The sequence below is a fragment of the Protomyctophum bolini genome (assembly GCF_963924005.1).
Source record: "Protomyctophum bolini genome assembly, chromosome: 11".
Lineage (NCBI taxonomy): Eukaryota > Metazoa > Chordata > Actinopteri > Myctophiformes > Myctophidae > Protomyctophum > Protomyctophum bolini.
In genome coordinates, this window is record NC_137872.1 from 22528660 (window position 1) to 22545567 (window position 16908).

Below are 16908 nucleotides of genomic sequence, written 5' to 3' on the forward strand. Positions count from 1 at the left end.
GGGTCGATTATGGATTGTTGGATTTCCCTAAAGACATCAGTGCTGAGATCATCTTGGTTCCAATCTATGTTAATGGTTCAAAGATGTTCTTGGTACAAAGATGCTTTTGTTAGTGCCCAGGCCAAAGCACCTGTTTAAACTAATCCAGCACTCCTAACAGCAGTCACAAAGGATTCTTGGGTAGGCAATGGGGTGAGTGGTTCCTCTGTTTCTCAACCAACTGTATTTTGTGTCTATTTATTTAGAAGAGGGGACACAGTAACTTAGTGATGTTTTTCTTACATTTTTCCTGGAATGGTAGAACAAATCAAAAGTGAAACGATCAAAACAGACCCACTGACATCCAACGTCGGTGGGGAGAAAAAAAACAAAATCTCATACTTCCAAAACATGACCAAATGAACAATGACAAAATGTAACAAAGAAAAAAATAAACCTTTCAGTTTAGTCTAGGATATTTATTACTGGGATTTCAGCTGAAGACGCTTGAAGACTTTTTCATGGAATTGTTTAATTATTTGTACTTTACATGCCGGAAAAAAATAAAAGTTACAAATCTGAGTGACCCAATTTCTTTTTCATGTAGTACCATACATGGTGTAAATGTTTCCCTTACTTACTTGGAAGACGACCTGCATTATTGCTTAGTCCAGTGTTTCAACGTGAGCTTGTAGATCACCTATTTCACTACGTTTTGAAATAGAAATACAATGTACTGTATTTTTGTAAGTTTTAAGATGACACATGTCTTTCGGAGTAGCCTTAATACGGCTATGGCTATCCAATAAATGTATTGGATAAAGCATTTGTTGTTGCTCTCATATCATCCAACCTCAGCCAAGTGCAACAAGCGTATACTTGGTTGGATAAGATGCCCAGGTGAAAATCTAAATTGATCTCAACAGGATATAAATAAGTCTAGTATACCATCATCTATTCATATTTTGCAGTAGTAAAAAGGAAGCGAGTTTAGAATCTGTTAAAAAGGAACTTTATTCGAAAAGAATGGAATGACAGTTTTTGACAAAATTCTAGCCCAAAACAAAAGGTACAAGACAGGCAATGGAAGTGCAGAGAGACCAAGACAAATTGGAATTTCACTTCTAGTCTCCATTATTAATAAAGATGAGTGTAGAAACTTGTTACAGCAGATCAGTTGCAGGAGGTTGAAATGGATCTGGTCCCTTAAAAACAGCCTGAAAGAGAGAGCATATGAATCCACATGAGTTTTTTGCTGAAGAGAATTGCGTAGCTGTAGCCCCCCAAGGTTTGATTTCAAAAGGGCGAAGTGCTAGTAATTTGATTTAAATCAAATACAAATGCAAACATAATCCCTCCCATCTGAAAGGCATTTACCTATGAACTAAGCATGTAAAAACAGAGCTATTACATGCTTGTATTAAGAATAAGAAACTTAATTCCAACAAATAGTACCTTGTTTTTTCTGTTCTGTTCTTCTTCTACTGGAAAAAATGTCTTCGCTTTTATTGCTGGTCTTATATGCTGAACCTACATTTAAGGAAGCCTTTACATTCAATATTTCAATGAGTCCGACTCTCCCAACACTTATTTAGTGGATGACTTCGATCCCCAACTGAAGTGGACAGGGATCAAAACGTTTATAAGTATGTTTATTCCAAGTAAATGTTGGCGCATTACACAAGACCTTCAAGGCCATCTTTTGTATTTGGAAATGTGGCAGACACAGTTTGGCTCAAAAGTAGAGCGCAGCATATGTGCAAGAATGATCACAACCATTTCAATTAGTGCCATGTAGAAAATACTGTAACTGTTGCCAGTTGACGATACAGAATTGTACTGTACTGCCAGTCGGATAGGTGCAAACCTACATCTAAAAAGCATGTTATAATTTCATGTTTGCCAGTATACTAATACTATTAGATGTTACTGTAAGCTAGCTACGCTAACACCTGTCCAACAAACAATGCTTTCTTTGTTTGAGATCCAGTAAAAAGAACAGAAGCTGATCCATGGTCCACCATTACTGTCATCAGTGTGTAACTGCCGCCACATGGTCGTTTAGGAACCGATATGAACTTACCATAACGAGTGAAGCTAGAGCTCTGTGTGTCCGTGATGTGTGGAATCCAGACTTTCAGGCTCGTGGCACACAGCAGGAGTGATGAACTCCATCAGGTATTCACATCGACTGGGCTCTGAGGTGGACACCACTACGGTCTCCTTTCCACACGTTAACTTCACCTGAAACGCATAGTGTAAACACAAACATGGTCTTAACACAAACATTGAATGCCATTGACAATAAATAGCTTTGAGTGTTTGTGTACTGTAAACACAAACATTGTGTAAATACAAACATTGAAGACGAAAGTGAGGATGCAGAATGTGATTGGCCGGAATGAGATGATGTATCACTTCACACAGGTGTGATTATTTTCTTTGTTAAATAATCAAACAGAGGTTCTGAAAAGCAGACTTACGGTGGTGGATCTGTTAGGGCCTTGCCAGCAGCCTGTTCCATGATCATACTTCATTATGGAGTAGATGTCACCTTCAGGTCCCGCCCAACTTCCCCAGGATCTAGAGAGAGAAAATGGAAGGATATTGTTGAGTAAAACCACAATTCAAATTTGCTATATAGCAAAACATAGGGACACTGTTAAGACCTGGAGTGCATCTGTGTCACCATTATTGTATACTTTAGCTTCTGAAAAATAGCATATATATGAGGTCTGGATAGGATTCCCCCACACCTCCCCCTTCCCTCGTTTATCTTTTTTAACCCTGTTGTATCCGTTATGTTTTGCTTTGTTTTTTTCTTAATAAAGTCTGTTCCTAGTGTTTCTATGTTTAGAAAAGCGCTATATAAATTTGAGCTATTATTATATATATATATATATATATATATATATATATATATATATGTTGTTTGTTTTTTTATCATGAAAATGTGTGCAAATCTTTTAATATATTATTCTTTCACAGAAGAGATGATGGTCTGCGGCCAAATACAGATCATTCTGTGGGTCCTTGACATGAAAAAGTTTGAGAACCACTGACATAGAAACATGTTTTTCAGAAAGCCGTTATGATTTAGAAGACATTTTGTAGAATCAGGTCTCAGGCCTTAATGGTTTAATATTGAGCTCACCCGAGGTTGGTCTCTGATCCGCCATACTTGGGTTTCTGGGACACACGGTTGAATGGACAAAGCCTGTAGATGTACCTGAGAATGACGGAGAGGTTTCTCAGCACTGATAATTCATACATAGACAAACGTGCAGGTTTGTTTGACTTCAGTGTGCACATACTCGCTGGTAGATAACTCGTAACACTGGCTGTAGAGGTGGGCAAACTCAGCACTGGGCCCAAAGTCAAAAGAGATCTCCTTCTCAAGGCTCCTGCAAATAAATCAAAACGGTTAAATTAGATGAGAGGAATCAGAACAGAATCAGATAGTTCTTACACAGACAATAAATGCTTCACATTGCTTTCTCATTTATAGCACCCATTACTCAATAAATATCTGAAATTATGGGCATTGTTGCATTCACATCAACTTCTACCCACTGCAGTGGTCAAAGCTAGCCTGTGAACTCCCTGAAACGATTAGTGGAAAAAGAAGTCTATTCACATTAAACTTACTTGATCTGATCATCTTCTTCCCTGAGACCTCTCTCAGCCTCGTCAAATTCATCCCTTGCTTTCTGAGCGGCTGAGAATGAGATGGATTTCATTGAGGAAATACTACTACTCCACAATAAAAATGGAAACATTGCAGGTGAGGGAAATAATGTTAATCGTAGGAGTTTCATTTACGTGTTTTAAGCTAAATACACGGGAGCTGTCCATGGTAATACATACTATAAACACTGATGAGAATTAGCATTCTTGTTAAATCCGGTGTATTTACATTGCATTTATGTAACGTCAATATGCATTATCCCGTCTAAAATAAACAAATAAAAGTAAACAATCATATTAATGTCATTGCCGTCAGTTTTGTTTACGGTCTATATACTCACCATCAATAAGCTTCTGTGTATCTTCATCAAAGGATGGCATAGCCTCGTCATCATCATCCTTCTTCTCTTGATGGAGGACTGGAGGAGGACTCTAAACACAGAGATGAGAGTTAGTCGCTAAGACAGACCATGGTTCTGTTACCACGCAAGCCCAGGGAGAGGAGAAGCTTGCCTTGTCATCATCCTCTTCTTGGTCGTCCTCATCATCTTCCTCGTCGTCGTCGTCCTCCTCCTCTGGGATGTCCTCCTCGGGATAGTGCTCAGAGTCACTGTCGGCGACGGGCTCCCTCGCCTCCTCCTGGGGCGGCTCTACCGCCACGGGGCTGTCAGCCTGAGTCTGTCAGAGATTGATGAATAGATCTAAGGCTGGCCCAATCGCATGCAGGGAGCACCCAAGAGAGGATTCTTAGATTATTCTTACCTCAGATATGTATTTTTCTTTGATGCTGCTCCACACCGTCTCAAATCCCACCGTGTCCACTTTGTCTGATCCCCCCAGCAATCCCTTATTAAACATGAGACACAGCAGCACCACGTGTTGTTTTATTCAGCTCCCAAAACCTTCTGTTAAAATTGCTCAAAAATAAAAAACTAAACAGCCAAAGGCTGCAGGAATATGTACTTGCTGCAAAATAATCTCTGCATTAAAGGAATAGTTCATTTCCAAAATGACTCTTTTTCCTATCGATTACTCACCCCATGGATTGGTCATTTGATGACCAGCAGTGGTTCCCTATGCAGACACAAAGGAGACTATTTGCGTCTCCATAGGGAACCACTGCTGGTCATCATGAATTCCAGTCTCCATGGGGTGAGTAATCTTTTTTTGGGGGTGAACTCTCTCTTTAACTAGGTACAATAACTGACATCCTACCTGCACCTCTGTCTCTGTCAAGGCCCCATCCGAATCTGGGTCGAGCTCAATGTGGGAGAGAAGCTCAGCCACTGAGACACTGAAATGGATACAAAGTACAACATGACTCACGATGATCACAATATGGGAATAAGCTCTGGAGCCTTTTTGTGTTTGATCCTTTTAACACATTAGCTGCCAGGTATTAATGAATTAATTCTTCCGCCACTGCCAGTCAGTGTTTTGCAACGAAGACCCTTATTTTGAAGGTGCACATGACCCGCAACGTGAACCTGCTGTAAACAAACGTTGTTTTGAGTGATGGACGAGGTATGAATAGGCCTTTAGCCTCGGCTACTGCAGTTTTCTCTCAGACAAATTCAAACCATTTGAGAGTTCAGGCAGTACAGTGCACGTGGGTCCCACTGAAACTAATGAACTAAAATTGTAAAGTAAGTAAGTATTGGCACAGCGGCCAAACAGTTCCACTATTTAAGGGCAAGACACAAGCAAGCTAAGTGAACTTCAATTAATAACTTCACATTATTGCAGGCAGTGACAGTACTGTAGCCTACCTGTTGATGGTTTTACCAGCATGAGACTTATACAATTAACTACTCACCTAATGCTGCAGCTCCATGTTTAACGTACTTCCAAAATGTGTACATTTTTTAAGTAAATATATTAAGTCATATTTTATATGAACTAAAAGCTTTAATCCATGTGGGTTCTTGTAATGTTTACTAATCTTGGTTAGACTACAGCGCTTGCCGACATCATAACAACTCTCATTGCAATTGACTCAATGGCTACAACCGAAACGGACTTCCTCTTCAAAATAAGAGCCACTTCTAATGATTAGTCAACACTAGTTTTATTTCTAAGTCTACTTACAGGACATAGATATTTGTAGAACCCTGAGATAATCTTTTCAATGGGCCTGCTGCCTGGCTTGTAAGGCGCGACCAAGTAAAGGTCTGTGACTGTGATCGTGATCATCTGGCAGCTGGAAGGCCAGACCCCAGGAGTCCCCAGGCCGGGAAACGGCCGTACGTCCAGCTCCCACTGACGGCCCGCCCCTGGTACAAATACTCCCCCCTACAGAGAGTACAAATACTCACAATCCATCTGCATCATCGTCCAGTTCCAGAAAAGCTTCGGCCATCCTAGCCTTGTCCTTCTCCTCCTGAATGAGAGCTTTTTGCTCTGAAAGAGAATGACAATTGTTATTCATTCCTTGATTAACAGTTAATAGCTTCCAATGTAGATTACCCTTCCTGCATGGCAGGGTCTGAAACTGAAACTGAAAATTACTCAAGAACGGATGGCCAGACTTTCATGAAACTTATATTAGCAGGAATTATCAGTAGGCTGCCTTGAAGAGAGGTAGCTTTTGCATTTAAAAGGTTGAAGTCAAAATGACAAAGGGTCATAGTAGGCTCCAATAGTTATGCTAAAGAAAGAAAAGAAAGCACCATCTCTATAGCATCCATAGTTCCATACTCAAAATGATCCAGGGATTAAACGGATGGGACGCCTACACACCACTTCATATTTACAGTTGCGCAAATTTGTCCTAATAATCGAAGCCTATATAAATTAGAAATGAAAATTCTAAAATAAAATGTAAATCTTTACATTCATTCAAGGTTCATTCATTCATACATTGGGAGGTGAAGCGGCGAACAGTCGTCGCCAGCATCCTCACTTCCCACATTCACTCACCAATGGTGGCAAGCTCACACCGACCAACTCATTGGAGGCAATGTAGTGTTCAGTGTCTTGGCCAAGGACACTTATGTGGACAGGAGGAGCCGGGATTCGAACCACCGACCCACAGATCATTGGACGACCTGCTCTACCTCCTGAGCCATATATACATATATACATACATAAATATATATACAATGCATATACATATATATTTGTACTAAGTGTGAACTTCCAGCATTCAATTGATTATTAGGCACTGTAAAAACATACAAAGGAATCCTCAAAGAATCAGGAACCCTTTCAGATGCATTACCTTCCCAAGCCTTCAGATGGCGATCTTTAGCTTCTTTCTCCGGGTTCTCTGCTGTCTCCTTTGCAGTTCTCAGAGCCTCCAGCTTTTCTTCCATGTTTTTCTTAGTAGCCTGATGCTCTGACAATTTGCCCTGTTGAGGTGTACAACAGATAAACTCTGAATATAGTCATATCGTAATTGAGTATTACATTGAATTGTTTATGGGTAAAAAATATATTTATGGGTAAAGAATATATACATTCCTTATCATATTATGTTAAAGAATATATAATGTATAATATATGAATTAAACACTATGCAATAAGGAGAACAGATTTAGCGTCATGCTTACTAGAATACTACAAACATTAACCTTGATTTGTATGTGGCATCTACTACTGGATGAGAGGTTCTAGCTGTAATAAGTCATTCATTATCAATTTAACTGCCAGATACATGTATTATCCATCTCTAAAACTGACATAAAACAGAAATAGCTTGCCAACAGTAGCAAGGTTGTCTTGCATTGGCTGCTGTATTAGGTATCACCCGATAGTGGCACATGCCAAAACAAACCGATTTTCAGCAATATAAATCAGGTTTTAATCATGCCAGAAAGAGCCGCAGGGGTTAGGGAAAGGACTGATGTGTTTTCAAACACAACAGCATGTTATAGAGGCTATGTGCGTGACATCATCGTACCAGGAAGTTATGCAGGAACTAAACTAAACTAAACTAACTAAACTAACCAACATGTCATGTGTAGTGTACAGAAAGCTTGAATTATCCTCTATATGCTATGTTTAATAGAAATCCACCATAGACATGGTCACCAGGTCATTATTCGTCAGAGTGTTTGGAAGCGCTCATCTTCAATAACACAACATCCTGATGCCTCCTGCATTACATGACATTTAGTAACAGGTGATAAGCAGGACCGTTGAGTGATTTCCAATGAGTGGTTCTAAACTGCAATGCTCCATGCTGCTCAATAGACTATATTCACATGGTGGCCATTTTGCTATTAAATTAATGAAACGCCACCCTGTTGCCACCCCGTTGTGCCACCGTCTACATGAGGGGGGGGGGCGTGTCCCAGTGGAAAAGTGATGCATGTGCATACTTTCCCTTGTTTCCCTTGTTTATCGGAAATGGCTGCAGATCGCACAACCAACCTCCAGACATTATTTTGTCATTCACAGTGAGTCACACCTGTTTTTCCTCCTGGCCCTTCTTGGCTTCATGTATCAGTTGTTGCTTAAGCAGAAAGCCTTCTTTAGCTATTTCTGCATTCTTCTGCAGGACTTCTCGCTCCTTGCGGCCCATATCCCTGATCACAGAAACACAATTATTTTAATAGAAATAGAAACCTTCACATATTAAAGTCATTTTTGCAAGTCCTGCTACTGTACATGTACACATCAATACAAGAAAGTGCCCTTCCATGGTTGAGGGAACAAACACAAAACAAAGCAGTGATTCTCTACCGTTTTCTTTCTTTTCCCCCCCCTTTTTTTCAAAGACCCCCAGCTTGATACAGGCCCATAAGGGTCCATTTAGTTCATAACTAAACAATCAATATTTTTTCCTGGGAGTGGGGACCCTCTGGAACCCTCTCAAAGACTGCTGGGGGGCTCTGGAACACACGTTTGTTGAGAATGCGACGTGCACAAAAGCATTTTCACCTGCAGGTGTTCTTGCATGATGCTCCACTGTTGTATTCATCTGTTGTGTCACAGCAATCTGGGATGGGAGAGAATGCATTACTCCAAAGTCAAAACACACTACCAAGCTTGAAGAAAGGCTTTCATTTCATGACATTTTGAGGATATTATTCTTACCACAGATTCCATCATTTATGCGGGAGGAAGGAATGAAGGCTGGTCTGAAACCTGCATTAGTGCAGTGGAAACTGCCATTGGGACAAGCAGCCGTGCCTAAAAGAAAATGACTATTAAAATATATACAACTCACTTGGGGGAAATATTATATATTGTATATTCTTTTTGAAAAATAGCAGATGTACAAGCTCGCAGCGTGGCACGAAGTGACGCACTGTGAGCTTGTAGATCTGCTACTTTTGAATAGCAGATGCTGAAATCTAAAAGGATGCTTTCCTGGTTTTAAATCAATAGGTTAATTACTGGTGATTTTACTGCAGTATAGTGGTGCATTCAATGAATCGATATGGCAATATATCGATCGAAAATCCTGACGATAGGTGAATCGATCGAGAGGCTGCTGTATGGATACAGCAATAAATGGCATGACTCATCTGGTTGACACAGTGCTGTTTAACGTAATCAACGCCCCCCTTGCAAGTTGCAAGGGGGGCCTGTATTTGTGCAACATGGTTATTATTTTGAATAAATGTTTAATCGAGATACCGTATATATATATTGTATTGTGGCCTCTGTATCGTGATACATATCTATCGTGAGATTGCAAGCAATATCCACCACTTCTGCAGTAGTGTGAGAAAACAGAACGTATGCAGGCTGTAAGAGCTTGTTGTCAGAATGTCATGCCGTTGACAACCCGACTATGTCCAGGGACTGCCATCAGTACCTGGCTCATCGGAGCCGTCCTTGCAGTCACAATAGTCGTCGTTGACCCTGTCAAAAGGAATGGTGCGAGAGCCGTCCAAGCAAGTGAACGGTTTGTTCTCCTCGTAGAACTGCCTCTCTGTTGGTGGTGAAGGAACAACACAGTCAGTGGCAATTAGACATCGCTGAGATTTAACAGAATGATTTTCTAACTTTCTTTTTTGGCTCAGGTCACCCCTGAAAATAACGTTATCATCCACGGCACCCCTGAATTGTTAAGTTTTAGAATCTTATGTCATATTGCGCTACATAAATATGTGAAACTTTCCCTCCAAGATCCGTACGTCATGAGGAAAATATCTTGTCAGGAGAGAATATCTGTTTCCATTATAGGACCAAACTTTTTTACTTTAAGCACTTGAAGGACTTGAATAGGACTATTCTTAAATTTTTAAGGATGGAGTGCCATGATTTTTGTACTTTGTGTCTATGGAGTTAACAGGTGTGGTTATAATATTCAAATGTCTTCCCTGTGTATTTTTGGTTTCTTCCTGAAAGCTGAAAGCCTTTGAGTGAAAAATTCCTAATCGAAAATACACCAGTTATAGTGTACATCCCTTTAATGTTGTTTTATGCCTTTGCTTTTCATTTTTTCTTCATTGCTCTGCAAAACACTGAGCTGCATTTCATGTCATGAAAGGTGCTGTACAAATGAAGTTATTATTATTATGGGGAGAACATTTGACAAAAATAGCCAATCTACGAGCTCACACCGCGTCACGTTGTGACACGTTGTGAGCTTGTAGATCTGCACATTTTGGTGAAGAGACTTTAGGCCTATTCATAGTCTGGATTTTCGGTGATGAGGTGACCACCGCTCCGGTGGTGAGCTGACCACCGGAGCTGAAATAACATTGAGCGGTGGTGAGTAAAAACAGAGAGATGGGCTGGAGCGGTGGCGGTGGTTTGCTCTTCACCGTGGCTTGTGACGTCATGTTGTAGTTCGGTGGTCACCTAACCACCGTAAATCCAGACTATGTATGAGCCTTTTGTGTACGATAGATTGAAAAAGAACGCACCAAGAACAGTGCGACTCACATCCATTTTCCAACGTCTATACGGTTAAATGGCAGTGCTAAGTATTCTGAGGAACCCCTGGACTTGCATCACGGCGGCAACTTTGAGAAACCCTGCTGCGTTACAGAACATACTTGATAAGGGAACACCGCGGGGGCGTTGAACCTCCACAGAGGAGACCACTCCCACGGTCAACAGCAACAGCAGGTACACACTGGACATGATCACTTCACGGCCGGCCAGGTCAGATAGATAGATAGATAGATGGGCAATGCTGGTATTCTATGAGCACCTGTCAATGAAATGAAAGAAAGCCACAACAAATGAAGCACGTCTAATTTTTTTTTTAATATTTCTATTTTTTTCTTCAAAAATGTAAAAATAATAATATATTTATATATATATATATTTATTTATTTATTTATTTTTTGCCACAAGCAAATTACACATATGCTTTTCTACAGCTAGACACAGAAAACTCTGACGGAACAGCTCGAGGTGATTAAATGACAATCCAATAAATGTTGACATTATTTTAAAATAAATTAGACTTTTTGACGGCTGCAGTCAGGCAGGCTACACGTTAGCCACATTAGCTAGAGCTAGAGGGATTTAATCGAAAAACACATACCGGTAAACGTTAACGTTACAATGCGAAAGCAATCAGCCGTTGTATGTATGCCTTAACAACAACCCTTCATTACCTCCTACAAACACGATAAACTAACACCAAATGTAAGTTCACTTACTTCAGGCAAATTGTTTTGTGGATAAATGGCTCAATCATTCAGCTCATTACCCTTTCCTGGTTCCCTGGCGCATGCGCAACTGTGTGGAGCGTGTTCCGTGTTGTTTCACTCTGATTTGACGGAACGTTTTTTTACGCGTCCTGATTGGTGGACACAATGGGGACGTCTGAACTTGAGCAGTGCACTGTGGGTATTGAAGTGCTGCTAAATGGATGCAAAGAGATGGATGCAGAGTGCAGACAATATGCAGCCATCTCGTGCAGGTGACAGGTGTTGCTGTAAAATAAAGCTTCGATCACATGATACCACATGTCTCGCTAGATTTGTTTGTTTTCCAATGTATCTGCCACTGTTGTCCTGCACTTTTTTGCCATGAGAAAATAATTGTGTTAAGTGTTGTTGCTGTTGTTGTAACCGTTTTTTTTATTTTTACTGTTGACAGCTGGGTTTCATCATTCAAATAAAATAGAATTCTGTCCATTTAGCTATAAAATTATGTCAGGGAATAGGGATACACAGTATATGTCTTTCATTTGCATTGCATCTCCCCCCCCCCCCCCAAGCTTTTATTTTCGTTCGAGTAATAGTACAACTCTAATAGTATTACTTATAATAATGTAATTAAAGATAACTTCATTCAGATTTATTTATTTTTATTTCATTTTCCAGATTTTTTTTCTTCTTTTTTTTAGATTTTCATTGGTGGGCCAGTCATAATGGTCAGGCCCGCGGGCCTGAGGTTGAGTATCACTGCAGTACAACTATGCGTAAACATCAGCAGGATTTAATATAAAAATCTTCCTTTATTTGTAATCTTAACACACTTTACAGTACTGAACAGTGAAATAAAAGAAAATATACTGATATATAATATTGTTTTATATATAGATGTTTGCTTATTAAATGCCTTTATTCACAAAATGACACATCAGCTATGTCAAGAGGAAAACCTTTCATAAAAATAATATAATAAAAAATAACTGGACACATTTTACACGTTACAGCAATATAATTTACAAATATTACAATCATTTCATGGTGTTTTTACCCCACTTATATAATCTTTCTATAGCTTGTGATTAAACACATGAATTAAAGCCCAGAGAATTATTCTCAGAGGGAGTCAGTCAGTGACAAAGTAACCTGATCGCAGCCATAGTGGGAACTAACTACTTAGGCTGGGACTGACATTCAGGCTACTAGTGATAAAAGTTACTAAGAATATTTCATTCTAGCAATGGCCAAGTCATCAAGGGACACAACCTGTATTATTCACTTGGTTTCACTGGGTCACATCACATCCCATGTGATTTAATCCACGTAAGTCAAAAATATACCCTCGCATCGGACATTAACAGAGAATAATTCTTTTGTTATACGTGTCTATAAACAGGGCAGGGTTTTTAACACAAGACTATTGCACAATGAGTGTTTAGGACTTGGCCTGATGGAATGTAATCAATGTGTGACCGCTAACGACCAAAATGTCCAACACAGACTGTCACTGTACACAACCTGAAACACATTTTCTGCCTCACAACCTGCTAACGTAAAGTGCTGGTACAAATATTATTTTCTTTATTTCAACAATAAATGTGCACGATTAAAATGTGACAAATGACAACAAGTTGAGTGAGACTGACAGGAGAATGACATAGCGAGGATGTGGCCTGCAGTGCTTAAGTTATTCAAATCACCCAACAACCTTAAGTGGTTATTTGTCAATTCTTATGACTGGGATAAATTCATAATTTACAATCCAATATTACACTATATACAAGGGTGATAATGCTTATAGTTATATCATCAATAAATGGTTAGATTTCCCGACTGTCCACAACAATGATACAAAAATAAACTGTACACAAACTTCAAAGAAAAGACCTGTGATAAATCCCATGGTTTTCTCTTCTTAATTTTTAAAAAGAATGGCAGCAATTAATCAATTGAATAATTTCTTATTAAGAAACAATTGCTACAGTATTGTGTTAGTATGGCAATTAAATATTAATACGTTTTCATAGCTCATGACATAAAGTGTGAAGCCACAAAAACAACATCTTGAAATCATAAGGCCCCATATGCATTGATATGGGAATCTTGTCATTTGGATTCCCATTCCACCTGGTGGTGTGGCCCCCGTGCAGAGCTCTGTTCCATCCAACGACAGAGCCAATTGGTCTGGCCCCCAGAGAGCTCAGCTCCATCCAACGACAGAGCCAATTGGTCTGGCCCCCAGAGAGCTCAGCTCCATCCAACGACAGAGCCAATTGGTCTGGCCCCCAGAGAGCTCAGCTCCATCCAACGACAGCACCTGTGGTGTGGCTCCCAGAGCTCAGCTCCATCCAACGACAGAGCCAATTGGTCTGGCTCCCAGAGCTCAGCTCCATCCAACGACAGAGCAGGTCAAACGACGCATAGGTGTCATCAATTAAGCTCAGTTGCTGACCTGCAGAAACTAGCGCTTGCCTACAAAACAGCCACACTTCTGTTTTTTACCCTGTGAAAAATGTCTAGAGTAGACCAACCGAAACCTATTGAAGCTGTGCTGAGCAAATCCTGAACATCGTTTATTATTTGGTGATGTTTGTGCGTGGACAAATGACACACAGTATAATGCGCTATATGGCGATGTCTTTCTTGTATTTTCCCACCAGGTCACTCACTCACTCATTCAATCGTTCAGTCACTCACTCATGCGCAGACGTCCACATGCAAACACACATGCACACCGTCAAATCCTTGGTGCTGACAAGCCAATACCTGCTCAGTTCCAATAACAGACAATGTCCTCATGTTTATCCATATTGCCCACTATATCCTCATTATTAATGGTTAATGGTTTATTTAATCTGCATCCTTTCGGGCACACTGTAAAAACCTTTTACAGTGTACAAATGTATCAATTTGTGAGGATTCTAATGTGCAGCTACGTATGCTAGTCCTTGTTCCTCCCTTCTGATTAAAACATTCTTTATGTTGGCCACAGCAGTGCAGCAACGTCTCCACTCACACTGCTGGATACATCGTGTATAGACATACCAATACTCACAGAAAGAAGACTACTGGCATGATATAAACATATAGGATATTGAATATATCATAAATCTACATAATAGCAGGTATGTATCCTGCATTTGACATTAAGGCAAAAAAGCATTGAACATAACAAGGATGATTAGGGACAGCCAGCCAAGACATCCTAGTGGCCAAGTTTACTCTCTCCCCTCACATTCTGCGTCCCTGATATTTCCTGCACCCCTGAAACCCTCCTCGCTGCACGAGCTATCTCTCTGCTCCCATTCAAAGTACTCCCTCCATTAATGTTTGGTCAAAATTATCCACAAGGACACATACAAAAACACACATGGCATCAGATGGCATATGACAGAATTCGCTATGCTAATGAAATTATTTCACAGCCACTCAACGCATAATTAGATACTCTGGTAAATAGAAAATAGGCAAAACATATGCTTCAAAGCATCACATGGCTTATCAGTAAGGAAAAAGAGTCCACTTGTGGTTGTGGTGGTGGTAGTGATTGCTCCATATACTAGAGTTCTGAGTTATTATATTACCAGAAGAGCAACAAAGGAAGACTTACAGCTGAAAAAAAAATAAAATAAAAAAATGTCACCACAGAAACCGAATGTGTCGATATACACTCCACTACATCATGAACGACAAGGATAGATCTGTAACGACAGACAATCGAAAAGTAGACGCTTCTCGTCCCATGATGCATTGCTTCACAACAGCTCCACCCAGGAAGCCGGTGTTTCAGAAAGGCACAGAGCCGCCTTGCACCAGTAGCACTCCTCGTAAAGGGAAAAAGGTGTGTGGGACCCGGTGTGGGTCCCTTCATCGCAGCATCTTCCTTTCATTAAACATCCTCCACTCTCCTCTCTCCTCCTCTGTCTCTTTCCGACAGAAATAGAAAAAAAGGTCACTTGGAACTGTAGCTTTTCTGAGGAGAACAGTTCCGGTTGTGATTCTAAAATGAAGTACTAATACTGAATGATACTAGTTGATACTCCTTTAAGAAATGGCTTTTTCCAAAGAGATTCATTACTCATCCACACCCAAATGCCTCCCCCACCCCCGGCACCACCACCACCCATGGGGGTATATGTTGCACGCACACACAAACACATGGGTAAGTGCAGCAGTAAAAGTATGCATGTGTTTGACGCGTGTGCATGAGTGCATGTGTGTGTGTGTGTGTGTGTGTGTGTGTGTATGTGTGTGTGTGTGTGTGTGTGTGTGTGTGCAATGTAGTCCAGAGAAAAGGGAGTGTGTGGATGGCATACAGTGTGAGCATACCCTCCATCCCGTGTATGTCTATTGTCATTTTTAACAATGAATGCATGTGTTTCAAGAATTAACTTGCATGTGATGGCGTGCATGCATTTCATTTCACTTCCCGGAGTGCTACGCTGTCTTCACTGGCCCGTCACAAATGCCTGATTTACACTTGGTTGCACATCGTGTCGCACACTGAAAACAGCAAATCTACAAGCAGCATTGTGCAGCCAAGTATACATTTTAAGGATCTCCTAAATCTCCTCTTATAGTCCCAAGTTCCTCTTTTTTTGAAAATTAGCATGAAGGACTCGTCACCCCTTCGAATCTACAGTTGCTGTGTAATAACTTGTCTTTGAAGCAATATATTTTATTCCCTTTTTTTTTCTTTTTTTTTTTTGAAAAATATATTTTAAGGTCTGTATTGTCAATGCAGTCTCATTTGTTCTCATTTAGTCTCTTATTTAGCCATCAAAAGGATGATCAAGAGAAGTGTGTGTGTGTGTGTGTGTGTGTGTGTGTGTGAGGACAGAGCGACACAGGAGCAGAACTCATGTGTCTTCGGCCGGCGAGGAAGAATCCTCCTCTTCCTCATCCGCCTCTTCCTCTTCGTCTACAGGACTCGTGTCAGAAAGTCTCTCCTTGGCGGCAACGCCCGCCTCCAGCCGCTGTGCTTTCGGCTGTTCCACCTCCATCGCCACCACGCCATCCACTTCTATCGTGTCCTCATTCTCCACTTCTGCCATGGCGTCTTCCTCCTCTTCTGCCTCCACCACCACGGTGGTTTCCGCGGCCGCCTCCTCCCCCTCGTCCGCCTGACAGCGGTCCTCCTGTGCCACGTGGTTGGGCGTGGGGCCGTGGCCTTCGTCATCGCCCTGACCCCCCTGCCCCCCCTCGGTGGAGTCCTCTAACGTGAGCTTGAACTGGAACTTGTCGATGCAGGAGTTCAGGTCCTTGTCCTGCACGGGGGACGGCGACGGGCTCTGTGGCATGGTGCTCTGGTACCAGTCCCTGTTGTCCTCCAGAGTGTCCAGGATGTCCTGGGCATCGGGGTGCACCAGGTCGCCCCACGTCTCCCACAGTGGGTGGACGATGTAGTCGATGAAGCCCACCTACACGCAGAGATAAGAGGTTAGGGGGCTGGTCCGACTGGTCCCTCACAGAAACAAGCTGGCATGCATGTACGGTACGTGAAACCTGAGTCTCCAGCATGGGAACCCAGACATCTACTATTCAGTCAAAGGGAAATCCTCTTTAGGCTTCTGGGCTTATAGACAGAAGCATAATATCTTAGTTTTTCTTTTCATGAAAAGGCTTAGTTTGAGTTTTGTATTAGTTTTGGAGTGTTAGTTCTTTATTGTATTAT

The 16908-nt window shown here is 41.0% G+C and overlaps 2 protein-coding genes across 5 annotated transcripts in view; both read right to left on the bottom strand.

Moving 5' to 3' along the window:
* Positions 1–974: 974 nt before the first annotated feature.
* On the bottom strand, positions 975–11310 carry prkcsh (PRKCSH beta subunit of glucosidase II). 2 transcript variants are annotated; one of them, XM_080775632.1, is made up of 18 exons: positions 11238–11310; positions 10623–10780; positions 9434–9550; positions 8707–8802; positions 8551–8608; positions 8078–8195; positions 6887–7016; positions 5982–6066; positions 4882–4960; positions 4429–4512; positions 4180–4344; positions 4008–4098; positions 3628–3697; positions 3294–3383; positions 3134–3208; positions 2463–2562; positions 2063–2223; positions 975–1196 (listed from the first exon to the last, which is right to left on the bottom strand). In XM_080775632.1, exons 2-17 carry the CDS (start codon positions 10708–10710, stop codon positions 2077–2079), a joined length of 1593 nt encoding a protein of 530 aa, XP_080631758.1. In that variant the 5' UTR covers positions 10711–10780; positions 11238–11310; the 3' UTR covers positions 975–1196; positions 2063–2076. The 2 variants fall into 2 exon arrangements, with proteins under 2 accessions (XP_080631758.1, XP_080631759.1); XM_080775633.1 differs by lacking the exon at positions 975–1196 and adding an exon at positions 1213–1509.
* Positions 11311–12067: 757 nt separating this feature from the next.
* Positions 12068–16908, bottom strand: part of pde4a (phosphodiesterase 4A, cAMP-specific) — a 45147-nt gene continuing 40306 nt past the window's right edge. For all 3 annotated transcript variants that reach the window (XM_080776633.1, XM_080776634.1, XM_080776635.1), the window contains one exon: positions 12068–16654. In XM_080776633.1, the coding sequence (XP_080632759.1) occupies positions 16094–16654 (561 nt within the window). In that variant the 3' untranslated portion in view covers positions 12068–16093. The remainder of the gene's footprint in view (positions 16655–16908) is intronic.

Excerpts from the sequence above, each read along its gene's own strand:
- prkcsh (XM_080775632.1), bottom strand. The coding sequence starts at position 10,710 with ATGTCCAGTGTGTACCTGCTGTTGCTGTTGACCGTGGGAGTGGTCTCC. Across the intron at positions 9,551-10,622 it reads CCGCGGTGTTCCCTTATCAA|AGAGGCAGTTCTACGAGGAG; the intron begins GTATGTTCTGTA and ends CACCACCAACAG. Across the intron at positions 7,017-8,077 it reads AGGGCCAGGAGGAAAAACAG|GGCAAATTGTCAGAGCATCA; the intron begins GTGTGACTCACT and ends ACACCTCAACAG.